The sequence below is a fragment of the Aspergillus ochraceoroseus genome (genome assembly GCF_002846915.1).
Source record: "Aspergillus ochraceoroseus IBT 24754 chromosome Unknown P175scaffold_3, whole genome shotgun sequence".
In the NCBI taxonomy this organism is placed as follows: Eukaryota; Fungi; Ascomycota; class Eurotiomycetes; order Eurotiales; family Aspergillaceae; genus Aspergillus; species Aspergillus ochraceoroseus.
In genome coordinates, this window is record NW_024468478.1 from 1,694,399 (window position 1) to 1,706,747 (window position 12,349).

Consider the following 12,349-nt stretch of genomic DNA (forward strand, 5'->3'; position numbering starts at 1 on the left):
GTTCAACAACCGATTAAGCAAGAAGAAGAATACAGAGCTTCGCAGAGGAAGTAGAATGGATGTGAGAGAAGGTAAAAAATGCATTTTATTCCTGTCGGCTGCGCTTCGTGCCATGAGGGTTCCATGACCCATCACCCACGCCTTGATTCTGGGGGAAGAAGCCTTGATTGAACCCTTGGTTGGGCCCTTGGAAGCCACCTATACCTCACAAGGAGTCAGAAATCACTATCATCAATGCCAGGTTGAAAGAGTAGATACGTACCTTGCATTCCCATGTTTCCGCCCATTCCACCCATCATTGGATTCATACCACCTGACATGGGATTCATTCCCATATTAGCCATGGGATTCATGCCTGGCATGTTCATCATGTTCGGTCCACTACCCATACCACCACCGCGACCACGCATTCCTCCAGGTCCGCCCCGCATGTTGCCGCCCATCATGTTTCCACGATTGTTAAAGCCATAATTCTGCATTCCCATCTGATTTCCTTGAAACCCGGCACCGACCATTGGGTTTTGGAAACCACCCATGGGGTTCTGGAAGTTGCGATTTCCACCAAAGCCGCCCATGTTGGTTCCCATTCCACCGCGGCCAGTATAGCCTCCTCCACGCCCCCGGAAGCCCCCACCCATGTTGTTCAGAGGGGTATAGTTGGCTGTCGTCGAGGAGAAGCCGGGGCGTGATTGACCATCCTTCCGCATGATATTATCCTTGGGTAAAGTGCGGAATGGATTTGGCTGGGGACTGGTGTAGTTGACCGTATGCTTCCGCGCCGCCTGTCCCGAGGAGGCAAATGACTCGATCTTGTGTTTAGTAGCAGTTGCAGCCGGAAGCGATGTGAATTCAACAAACGCTTGCCTGGTAATTAAGAAAGAATTAGCTTGTGGCTTCGTTGATGGGCTAGGATAGTCTCCCTTGACTTACCCTTTGCTCTTCCCGTTCACCTTGTGCTCGCTAAATGTTACATCCTTAAGTTCATCCTCACACCCGCTTTCCCGAACCCAGCCGCGAATATCGTCATCGGTAGTCCACCAATACAGATCAGATATAAGCAAAGCAGGAGTGGCATCGGGATCAGTTGGGCGATCTTCAAGTTCCTTGCGTTTCACACCCTGCTGGGGGGCCGGTGTGTCTTTTTGCATTTGCTGCTGATTTGCCGTATCTGCGTGTGTTACATGGTCGCCATTAGCTGTTGGGACGGCTTGTTCATGCTTCGCATTGGCTTTTGTCGACACATTGCCACCATTCTGGGCACTATCAGGTGCGTCTAAAATGAGCTCCGTGTCATCCTGCTTCATCTCATCGTCGTGCTTGTATTCCCCCTGTTCATTGGCGTTGTAGCTACCGCCATCTCCATAGATGTCAATATCGAAGTTATCATCTTCAGTAGCCATCGTGCTTAGATATAGACCGGAGTCTCAAGGCAAAAATTGATTGCTTGATTGGTTTGATTCAATATACAGTCCTTTTTTTTTTGTCTCTTTTTTCTCTCTTTTCAGTCTCGATGAATCAATGCAAGTACATGTCTGCAGGCGTAGGCTATCAATTAGCACAACGAAAGTCATTTCACTTGATAAGCACAGGAAAACTTTTTTGTAAACAGCCCAAAACCCGGGAGGGACACCAGGATACCACCTGGGGTAAATGCTCAAGAACACTTTGCAACTTTGAAAGATGGAGGCGAGATATGAACAACAACAGGAGAACAACAGCAGAAAAAGAAGGCTCGAAAATACGTACAATCCGAAGCGAACACAGCTTCAAAGGGAACAAAGTCTTCACCAGTCCGGATGTGACAGCTCTGAAACGGGAATGCAGAGCGTCTCTCTCTTCTTGTTTGGATAATCCAAATACAGGTAGAATGGGATGAGAAGTTGGGTCAAATATGAAAGATGGGTACGGAGGATAATTCCACAGGAGTGGCGCCCGTTGTCTTTCCGGTGCCACAGCCTTGTGCTAGAGAACAGGTCTAGTCAAACTCTTCAATAAGAGCACAGGAAATGAAAAGGTTGGGGGAAAGGAAAGCAGGAAATAGAGCCGTCTGTAAGGTCAGTCAAACCCGCCCTGAACACCGATATTATCCAGGAAGTACTCAGGATTTCCGCCTAGATAGTATCCCCTGAATTGTAACGGCCAGCGCTCGGGTGAACAAAAGGTGGGACGGCGATAAAGGTGAGAAGCGATAGGAGGAAGGTAATGGTAAATGCAAGAGGCGACTGAAATGGTGATGGGGGGCAAAATAAATCCCTTGAAAGACGTGTCCGAAGAAGGACGATGTCGGGTGGAGCGCGGCGCGATAGAGAAAGGACGACAACTGAGCTTCGAGCTTTCTGCAGCTGAGACCGGGACACGGCTCAACTATAACTCCGGGCCAACTGTTTTCCCCGTGATATTTCACCGCCAACGTTATTTTAATATTTACTTCGCGCTCAAGATTCAAGGTAGCTAATTGATTATCATTCAATTTCTGTAAATTGCGCTCTCAATATCCCGGATAGAATAAATAAAATCTCCCCAACACTATGTCTTAGACATGCTTCCAGACTTGTGATTTTCTTTATATTTATCGAGTCAAAAATGCAATATATCCCAGATATTGACCGCCGGTGTATATATGGCTCATAAAAGAGTGTAAATGAACGCTTCAAAAATGAAAATAAAAAGCAACTCAGGATGTATGAGCCTGGTAAAGCCTCATATCTTTTGAATTTACCACCACACATCCTCCGCCTCATCAGAATCCCGGAATTCCACAGGATGGGTTTTGAGGTGGTTTCTGGTTTTGTGATCGTTGAATTCTGGAATATAATTTAACTGAGAATCATAGCTTCCCCCTACTGGAGGATCGCCTTCGTCTTCAGAAGCATTGCTGTTCCAAGTATGGAGCGTGCAGGTGCCGGTGGAGTAGCCCCAGCCATTCCAGGACGTTGCTGCCCAGGGTTAGACAATACCGATCAATAGAAAGCGAGAGAAATTTGCTTACCGGCTAAGACAGGAACATTGGGATGCCAGCTAGCATCCCGCACACATGTCCTCCATGCACTCTCGCCGCTCCTACTCCGGAAACGAGGATCGTGGGGGCGAGAATCAACCGTCGCGTATTTGGCATCAATCGTCCCCGCCAGGGTTGCGTCTAGATTGTAGACATAGACCTTTCCATCCTCGCTACCAGTATATACATATCTGGAGTTTGTGCTTCCTGGGGGGGAGAAGTGGCATCTAATCAATGTCTTCAGAACTCTGTGGCCTCGGAAAGTAACCACGGAACAGTCATGCGGATGCGGTTCATAAAAGTCATCTGGATAAGGATCGAATCGGTAATCAAACCCGGTTGAAAAGCTAGTGGCCTCGAGTGTATCAAATTTGGCGGTAGACATCATCTTTCGCAAGTCCCAGAGTTTCATGGTCTGATCTTTACCGTTTGAGAGAACATATCGGCCATCACCCTTGCTATCGACGTAAGTCAAGCCTTCCGTATGTCCCATAAACACACCAGCCTCACGTCCATCACCCATGGATCGTCTGTCCCAAACTCGCACGGTCGTGTCGTCAGATCCAGAGTAAAGGATATGGGGCGAGGACGTGTCCCCAAAGCACACGGCATTCACGTCGTCTTCATGGTTCTGTATGCGAAGCACTGATTGTCTTGTTTCAAGGTCATAGACAATGACAGAGTGGTCGCTGGTGCCAGCAACAATTTCGCGACCATCTCCTGAATATCGGACGGACCAAACCTATTCACAACACGGTTAGTATAAATATACAGTAGTCTCTGGAGAATAATAGGGCATACTGCGAATCCTGACCTCCCAAATAACCCGCGCCCAACTCTTCCACCAGGCATAGCGGAGAGGTCTAGTATAGAGGGATCCGACTGATCATCTGGATCGGTGGAAGCAAGGCAAACAAGATTTCGGAGGGAACTATAGGCCAGAAATCTGTTGTCTGGACTCAGGGTAGCATCTGTAATAGTCCACTCCCCAAATGGATAGTCTACAGTCTTGTAGTACTTCCACTCGTAAGGATTGGATGTATCGTACATACGGACCTTGAAGTCCTGTGCACAAGAGAAGAAAAAGTTACCATCGTCAGAAAATTGACCCGAGTAACATTTTGCGTTATAGTGAATGATTTTATCCGCGGTAGAGCCGGGTATTAACCCCTACAAGTAGCCAAGTGTCAGGATAACGTTAATAATCATCATCCGCGCCTACTCACCTGAGTAATCGATTGTACCTCCCTCTTCTGCACTCGGGGGCCATTGATTCCCAGCTCTCGCCACATCATCTTGGACATAAGTGACTTCTTGCGCTTCATCCGCTCATCAACATAGTCCGACTCGTTCCCGAAAATCCCGGACCTCATCAGGGTTGTGCCCTCATCACTTGGAACTTTAGGGTACTGAGGAGCTCCAGTCCGTCGTGGTCGTCTCCCGTATCCAAAAAACCCAAACTCTTCGTCGTCTTCGTCCTCGTCTTCAGCATCACCGCCGAGACCAGGACGGAATCCATTGTACTGGAGGATGTGTCGGAGGCCGCTAGAGGTGAGTATATTCAGTAAGCGTGTAGCAGAAACTACTCAGAATCAGCATGGGACCCTAAACATTAACCAAGCCTCTGGGTTCTGAGAGGAGACATTTCTACCTCTTGTATGCCTTGCCGCGGAATCCACCCCAGCGTCGTCGTCGTCGGGTTCATCCATCGAAAATTCGATATGTATGTTGCGAAGTTGCAATTCAGGGTCTTGAAATACTGCACAGAATCACCTGAAATTAGTATCAAAATCTCAGAAAAATAAACGAAGCCGAGGAGAACGGGCATAAATACTGGAAGGTCCCTCGGGGTCCTCCTCGTCGTCGTCCACTTGGTCATCCAAATCAGCTCTGTCTTCGGATATTTCAGATTCTGGCTCAAAGTCCATATCATCATCTTCTTCCTCTACTTCTTCCCCTTGTTCAAGCCATTCTCTCGCGGGGTGCCATACACCCCCAGAGTCACTCTGGTGCGAATCGTCCCGTCGGTCACCACCAGCGGGAGGGGCGTTGGATGAGCTCATGTTGGGTTAAAGGTAAGCGGGGTACATGCAATCGGAGGATAGATTCTAAGGGGTCATAGATATCAAAGATTCATTTCCTGTTCAATACCTAACGCAAGGAAGGATGGAGACCACTACGAAGAGGAGAATGCTGTTTCTCGCAATTGGCCGGGAGCTTGGGCCGGATCATGCATAAACTCATGTAATCTCGGGGGCTCTTCACAAGTGCTTATCGATAAAATAGTGCCACATAACTATGTCATCCCGTCCACCCCCTCCTTCGGCTTTGAGAGGTTAGTTAACTCCTATTTCCGGAGTCATCCCCTCTTTCACTTACTGTCCTACATCTTCTGTTCTACTCTCATCTACAAGATCAAGAAAGATAAGAAAATCCAGGCATCTGCCTGTAAAATACACCCATCCGACAAAAGAAAAATATGAAAAATAAAGAAAGATTTTCCAGATACTGGAAAGTTCTGATCAAATATGTCACAAAAATCCCGAAACGACTGACCGCAGGATATTAAAACATGCAAAACGCCGGGTATAAAACCGTCAAAGCAATTCAAAATATAAAATCCAGGGCAGGGAATGAAGAAAGGCATACATCATACTAATCTTAGTATATCCCAGCGGCCACTAGCCAGGCTGACATATATTTGCGGATTTGGGGGCACCTCCAGCTATTACCTTCAGCACATCATCATCTGTTGTGAGAGACGGAGGCGGAATTCCCAATTCCCAGTCCTCTGATTCAGTGTTATCCATTGCTGGGGTTGACTTTGACACTGCCGCTCTGAGTGCAAGAACCCCTGCGATTGCACGGATCCTGACTCGTAAATGAGCTCGTCTCTTTAGGGAGGACTGTCGTGCGATTTGCAGGTTTGCCGTGGAGCATTCATGATCTCTCCCCCGGGCAAGATAGAAGAGACGATACACAGGGATATCTAGGTTCATGTCAGTCAACGTGACAGTCTGGATACACGATGTCTAAAGGTGAGTTAACATACGTGCATTGTCAATAATCCAGGGCGCAAATCCATACAACCCTTGCAAGGACAGAGCAGAGAGATGCTGCGGCTCTGAAATGACGAGTCTTTCATGCACACAGGTTAAGAACGATCGCTGCACTTGAGTTGCGTCCAGGTAACGTTCGAAGTAGAATAAAACGTCAAAATCTTGTGGAATATGCTCTTCATTGACTGATCCTGTCCTTTTGCCAAGACTACAGAATTGCCCTAGACTTTTCTTTTTCAAGTCGTCTTCGTCGTCCCCATAGGTCCTCTTCAAACGTAAAGCAAGAACCGTGCTGTTGAACCCTACGAGTCGGCCAGGTTTCTCAACAGACTTGGATGAAGTGCCGAGTATCAATTGGTCTGAACTCAAGGCGGCCTTCATACATGGGTCTGGGTCGAAAAATGTCTTGAATTTATTCAAACCAAGTAACTGGCTCAGGTAAGGACAGCCGATGCTGCGCTCCTGGCTAGTACTCATGAAACAACCTTCAGTGCTAGCTCGCTTCAGAGAGATTTTCAGACTGCACAGGTGACATTTGTCGATAACTGGGCCCAGTTTTTCGCATTGTTTACAGTCACCAAAAATGTGCCCACAGCTTCCACAGGGGTTTTTTTTAGCCCCTTGTTCATTTTAGGGCGAGAATCCTTTTTGGAGTGTTTGTCAGTCCCATCATCTGGTAGTCTGTTCCTTCGTCCTCGAGCAGAATCTGGATTTGGGGAATGGGAAGGCGCATCACCTAGTATCAGCTTCTTGATTCCAGAAGCCCGCGAGCAAACATTCTCCCCGGAACCAAGAAAATTGTGATACTCCGGAGAACTGAGTCGCTTTGGAACCGGTTCTGAAACTTCTACAGGGGTGTCAAGGCTGGGACACGGAGAGATCTCAGGGCTCTCCTGGGCTTTCAAAAAGTTGACACCGTAGGAAGCCTGATACCTAGAGGAGCTTCCATAATACATCAAATTCCCCGCGCCTTGGGTTTCATATCAGTTCTCGCCACCACTTGTGCCCTGGGAGCCTCTCATGCCACTAGAATCTGAAGGAGGGAATTGGGCGCCTCCAGAGCCGTCGTCCCGGCCTCCATTGCCATCATTCCTATCATCTCCATCTTGCCTTTGCCGATGACCATTTTGGGTTAAAGCGCAGTGAGAGCAGAGGCAGTTTAGGAGGCTTTTCCACGAATCCACGGGAGTGCCGCAAAATAAACAAAAGGTGGGTGGTGACAGCTGTGTTGAATTTGCCTTGATTTCCTCTTTGGTTAATGGTCCATGACCTGAGTGTGCACCTCTCATATGGTTATGCAATTTGTCTCTCCGCCGTGAGGTAAAATGGCATAACCGACATGTGAACTCAAATCTCTGGGCATGATCAGTTGTGATATGCCTGCTAAACGTCCCACGGTTGGTGTAATCCGTCCTTTTTCTCTCATCGCAAAGAAAACACCGGAACAAGTTTGTATTCCCCCTGTTCCCATCCTGGGAAACCTGCTCCTCCTCCCCTTTCTCTTCCTCTTGTTCGGGTGAAAGAAGATGTTCAATGATCTCCACAGCTTCTGAAAAACATGGCTTGAGTATATCAAAACCTTGGGGGTCTTGAGTATAGTGTGAGCTGTCGGCAATGATAATCTCTTTAACCCTCACTAACTTCTGCCAACGTTGCTGTGACAGAGAAGCAGGGCCAACAGGAGAATATAGGGAAATCGCCTGCGAATCCACAGGTGGGTTGGGGCCCAAAAACCCAGATTGGGAGAGGTATGGGCTTGCATCGCCATCACCAACGACAGAGAAACTGTCGAATCTCGCGGGAGCAACTTGCTGTGCGTGTTGGGCGAAAGATTGGTCAAATAGATTGCCACAAATGCCTTGCTGGTTAAGACCTGCCGCAGAAGCAAGGCTGAGGTATACTCTCGGGTTATCGATGGAAATTTCCGGGCTAGCTTGTTTTTGGAAGGGTTGGGCGAAGGATTGATCACACGGGCTCCTACCGGCATCCTGTTTGATAAGGCCTGAGCCCTGTGGATGTCTCCTTGACATATCTGTCTAATGGGGGCCAGGAGGACTGAGGAAAGGGGAAGGCGTCACAGAGGTAGAAGAGGAGGGAGTGGCAGGGCGCTGAGAGGGACAGCGACGACAGCAAAGGGAATAACTTTTCAGAAAAACGAAAATAGGAGAGAATCAGAACCAGCTTTGATCTTATAGTAGGCTGATTCCACCTTTCCGGCGAGGCTTTAGTGGCACAGTGATAGGATTGACAACGTCTCATATATACGGACTGAAGGGAAACCCGGGTAAACTGGCCAAGGTTATTATTATATTTTATTATTTTCATATTTAAAAAGAAAAACTAGAGTATGCCCAAATCACAAAAGGAAAGGAAAGGAAGCATAGAAACAACCCTTGGATCACCCAGCCCAACATCTACTAATACTTACTCGCAATGATTATTACGAGCATCCCAGGTAGTCCACTCAAGCTCCAATAAAAACGATAGTCTTCAGAGTATCGAACAACGCCTTAGGAAAGAGCAGAAAACAAGATTATTGTTGTTTTGCTTCACTATTTCTCTGGATAGTTATAATTCTTCTTCTTCTTCTTCTTCTTCTTTACAACTGTAGTCGTCTCCGCTCGTTCCTAGGTATCTTTGCGGGATCTAATCTCTGATCATTAAAAAAATTCAATAAAATAACAACAACAACAACAACAATAATAATAATAAAAAGAGAAAAATAAAAAAATAAAGATCTTTTCTCTTTTTACTTGTTTACACAAAAATCAAGCCTTATTTCTAGCCTAGATCTAAGGGCCCCTTTTAAGGGATTCCACAAATAGCCATATGCATAACTAGAGTACTCTATATCAAATGATGAAACACCCTAGGAACAAAGCTGAGAAATGTTACATCATAGATAGTTATTGCCTCTTGTTACTAGTAGGTACTTTGTAGTACATCAGGTCTATTCAGAATTTATTTAACCATCATACTGGTTTCAGCTTCCTCTACGTAGCTTCCATTTCACCCAGGGCATAACCATGGTGGAGCAGTCACAGGTAATGAAAGAGCTCACCAATTTTAAGAATCCAGGAATTAGAACCAGCTGATAATTCATGTTACAGTTTGGAAGAAGAAAAAAAGAGTAAGGCTGATTGATTCTAGTATTCTATCAGATGTCATGTATAACTAGTACTTTCTTCTTTAAGTACCTCACTCAGTATCAAAGTAAAGTACCTTTTTTTAGTTCCTGTTGGTGCCTACCTTGACACCAACCTACTAAGGCAACAACAACCTTTTCTCTGTCTGCCTAGAGAGGATTGGGTGCCTAAACTCTGGACATTCTAACTTGCAGCATGATTATTCCTTCCCAGGCCTCATTCCATTTATGGGGTTATTGTTTACATCGTACCTTGAACCGGAATCGGCCTTCTTTCCCCGCCAGCACCATCCTGGTACGGTTTGCCGTTGTGTTGCTCTTCGAAGAACTAAGCCACCGCGTTCCTGACTGATTAGCAAGTGGGAATCGAGACGAGAATCACCCTTTTTGCTTCTCACAGGGGGCCCGGGGGTTAAACAAGTGGAGACAGTGGCTGAACAGGGTTGAAATTAATAAATCTCCCGTCCGCTTGATGGAGTTCCGCCGTCCAATCACTGCCAGACCGAGGAGGGTGATTCCACGATTCTAGCAGTTTACCAAAGGCCCCGGCAGACGGCTTGCTTCCTCGCTTTTGCGTGATTGTCGCCGGGTCCGAAAAGAACCCTCCCAGCCGTCAACTTTAGTCACTTCTTAAGTTCCTTCATGTTCTGCGCGGATGTATGCTTCCGGCCCTTCAGGCGTTCGGGTCCCTGGAATGGTGTGTGTGTGTGTGTCACTCACTCGGTATGCTTGTCTAGCTTGCAACTATCGAAACCGAGTCGTGCGTGTACGCCCGAAATGCGAATATCAAGAATCCAGGAGTCCTATGAGGGGCCTAGAAACATGCGGTGTCGGCTGTTTGAGAAATAATCATACAAATCAAATCCAGAATAATATCCGCGCAAAGAGAAAACTAGAAGGTCACTACGAAATACCTAGGGTAAAGGTACGTATCTATCTGGGCTTCCCTTCTCTTTCTGGCTGGCATCCTTTTGCACCGCCACAGCTTATGACATATTGTAGTTCAAGCTTTAATTCAGGAACTGCGGTCTGTCTTCCCGATAGAATGATTATTCTCGTATATCATGTAGGAGATCAGTTCCTCATACTCAATCAAAGACACAAATGCTGCAATCTATTTTCTTTCTCTCTCTCGGAATATTGGAACCTGTCAGTCTTTTCTGCAGGCGCATACAACAGTCATATGCAAAATAAATAAATAAATAAATAGAAAAAATAGAAAAAATTAAAATTAAACCCAAATAATATTCTTATCTTGTGCTAACCCCTTTTTTCTCTCTCTTGTTAATGATGAGAGAGAGAGAGAGAGACTGTTAGATGATTTATCCACCTATTAATGATGTATCATCTATGTTTTAACAACCATGAGGCATAGTTAGTTAACTAGGTAACTGGTTAGAGAGCCTTGCCCTCGCTTAGATGTCCCGAGTTTAGACCAAGGATATCATTCTTTTTGCCTATCTTTGGTAGTCTATGATGATGGGCATACTCTGTACTCCGGGCGAGTGAGTTTTACTCACTCGCCCACTAACTAACTAACTAATCACTAGTACTAAGTAGGTAGGTAGGAAGGTATGAATCCCAATTATTCTGGACTTTTATTAACGGAATTAGGATCTGCTTTCTATATCTGGAAGGCGACAGTATGTACTTCAGGTATTACGAGTCCGTGTTTCAACAATATCAGGCGCAAGCTCCAAACACCTGCTCTGCAGTTAGTTTATAAGCTCCTAGGTACTACATAGTTCGTACTAACTATAAATTCAGGAAAAATAAGACCATGAAATGAAAGATTCAGATCAAGACAAAATATTAGCATGTTATAGCTAACCTGGTTCTAATTTACATGACTTGGAGAAGGTAGCAAGTCTGGATGTGTTTAGCCATAGGGTATATGAAGGATTATTCCCCTTCCCTTCCCTTGACTCGTTTTTGGCAGCTGTCTGGACTGTAGCGGGCGTTGGGGGGGTGTGATGCGGCATAGGTTCACTCGCATCACCAACCCTTTTGCTTTTGCTTTTTTCTCTTTTTCTCGGTAAACACAGAATGTAGCGCGCGTGCGGGGTAAGAGGAGGAGGAAATCCTCCCGAGTTAGCTACCATATCTAAGATAGTAGAGTTCATGCAATGTCTTCGATCTGTCTACCGGTATACAGCCCTGCCAGTCCCGAAACACGAGAATCCCGATAAGATCGTCAGACCGCGTTTCTTTAACCGTGCATGCCACTGTGTAATGGAGAAAGAAGTCGAAATGGGGACGTAATTTTCGTCCGCGTCCCTCGCCCAACCCGACACTGACCACTTGACAGGGGCAAAACTACCTAGTAGCTCATGCTATCCTGGCAGTGCAAGCGATGAACGGATTACGCGGGTTACTGTGCTGCAGCTCTGCGATTGAGGCAGTGAGGGTGAAAAAAAAAAAAAAAAAAACAGCCTAAACAGGAAGAAAAGAAAAGAACCCAAGGAGAGAAAAAGACCCGGGTGCATAAGTTCAACTCTAGACACGTTCATTTGGTGGATTAGATACAAGCTTGTCTTGGTCTCACCGTTCTTTTTTTTTTTTTTCCCCTAACCCTGCCTTGCGCTGCCCTGTCTATTGATTGGGGGCCTTCCTACCTAGGTACGTATGACTATATATGATAGATATCCCCGGGTGTCTCCGGCGGTGAGGAATCATTTAAAGTAGACATAAGTCAGAGAACGATGTTTGGCCGTAGCTGCGCCTACACCTACTCCTATTCGTGAAAGGAATACGGAGTAAGAACTTAAAAGGGGACAGGGAGGGTTGAGCTCGATGGGGCGGAGCTATTATGAGGCACTTGTAACTATCTGAGAAGAAGTCAGGTGGAATGCTTCTTTCATCCTCAGGTAGCCATTCTGTAACATGCGATTGACGTTGGGCATGTTAAACCATGTACTGGAGGTTGCGTAACTGCAAGGTCCTCTATAATACGGAGTTGACACTTTTTCACCAAGTGGTTGGTGATCCATAACCTGTATCGCCCCTCCCAAAAACTTGACCGAATCGAACTCATGCAAATGAACGGGAAATCAGAATTGGTTTAATTTTTCTTCATTTAGGGGAATCTATGCACAGAATAAAGTTGTGCCAGAGCATCGAGAACCCTCCTTTTTTTCTCGTCACAAA

General features: G+C 46.2%; 5 protein-coding genes across 5 annotated transcripts; 1 reads left to right on the top strand and 4 right to left on the bottom strand.

Moving 5' to 3' along the window:
* Positions 1–85: 85 nt before the first annotated feature.
* Positions 86–1,400, bottom strand: P175DRAFT_0435707 (uncharacterized protein; the record flags this gene model as incomplete). The annotated part of the gene is made up of 3 exons (XM_040893752.1): positions 86–198; positions 263–864; positions 931–1,400. The coding sequence occupies 3 exons, from the start codon at positions 1,398–1,400 to the stop codon at positions 86–88; spliced, it is 1,185 nt and encodes a 394-aa protein (XP_040753246.1).
* Positions 1,401–2,443: 1,043 nt separating this feature from the next.
* Positions 2,444–5,220, bottom strand: P175DRAFT_0477488 (WD40 repeat domain-containing protein). Its single transcript, XM_040895322.1, has 6 exons — positions 4,833–5,220; positions 4,650–4,757; positions 4,225–4,580; positions 3,800–4,168; positions 2,990–3,740; positions 2,444–2,936 (listed from the first exon to the last, which is right to left on the bottom strand). Exons 1-6 carry the CDS (start codon positions 5,059–5,061, stop codon positions 2,716–2,718), a joined length of 2,034 nt encoding a protein of 677 aa, XP_040753247.1. The 5' UTR covers positions 5,062–5,220; the 3' UTR covers positions 2,444–2,715.
* Positions 5,221–5,679: 459 nt separating this feature from the next.
* P175DRAFT_0523064 (uncharacterized protein) lies at positions 5,680–6,534 on the bottom strand (the record flags this gene model as incomplete). Its single annotated transcript, XM_040899294.1, has 2 exons — positions 5,680–5,987; positions 6,051–6,534. The coding sequence occupies 2 exons, from the start codon at positions 6,532–6,534 to the stop codon at positions 5,680–5,682; spliced, it is 792 nt and encodes a 263-aa protein (XP_040753248.1).
* A 506-nt stretch (positions 6,535–7,040) lies between these two features.
* P175DRAFT_0492476 (putative C2H2 zinc finger domain protein) lies at positions 7,041–8,087 on the bottom strand (the record flags this gene model as incomplete). The annotated part of the gene is made up of 1 exon (XM_040895895.1): positions 7,041–8,087. One exon carries the CDS (start codon positions 8,085–8,087, stop codon positions 7,041–7,043), a length of 1,047 nt encoding a protein of 348 aa, XP_040753249.1.
* A 1,301-nt stretch (positions 8,088–9,388) lies between these two features.
* Positions 9,389–10,312, top strand: P175DRAFT_0500737 (uncharacterized protein). Its single transcript, XM_040897014.1, has 2 exons — positions 9,389–10,127; positions 10,205–10,312. Exons 1-2 carry the CDS (start codon positions 9,858–9,860, stop codon positions 10,214–10,216), a joined length of 282 nt encoding a protein of 93 aa, XP_040753250.1. The 5' UTR covers positions 9,389–9,857; the 3' UTR covers positions 10,217–10,312.
* Positions 10,313–12,349: the final 2,037 nt, after the last annotated feature.

Coding starts and splice junctions, on each gene's coding strand:
- P175DRAFT_0477488 (XM_040895322.1), bottom strand. CDS start 5,061: ATGAGCTCATCCAACGCCCCTCCCGCTGGTGGTGACCGACGGGACGAT. Junction 4,169..4,224: donor AGGTACAATCGATTACTCAG/GTGAGTAGGCGC, acceptor GGCTACTTGTAG/GGGTTAATACCCGGCTCTAC. Junction 3,741..3,799: donor TTGGGAGGTCAGGATTCGCA/GTATGCCCTATT, acceptor TGTTGTGAATAG/GTTTGGTCCGTCCGATATTC.
- P175DRAFT_0500737 (XM_040897014.1), top strand. CDS start 9,858: ATGTATGCTTCCGGCCCTTCAGGCGTTCGGGTCCCTGGAATGGTGTGT.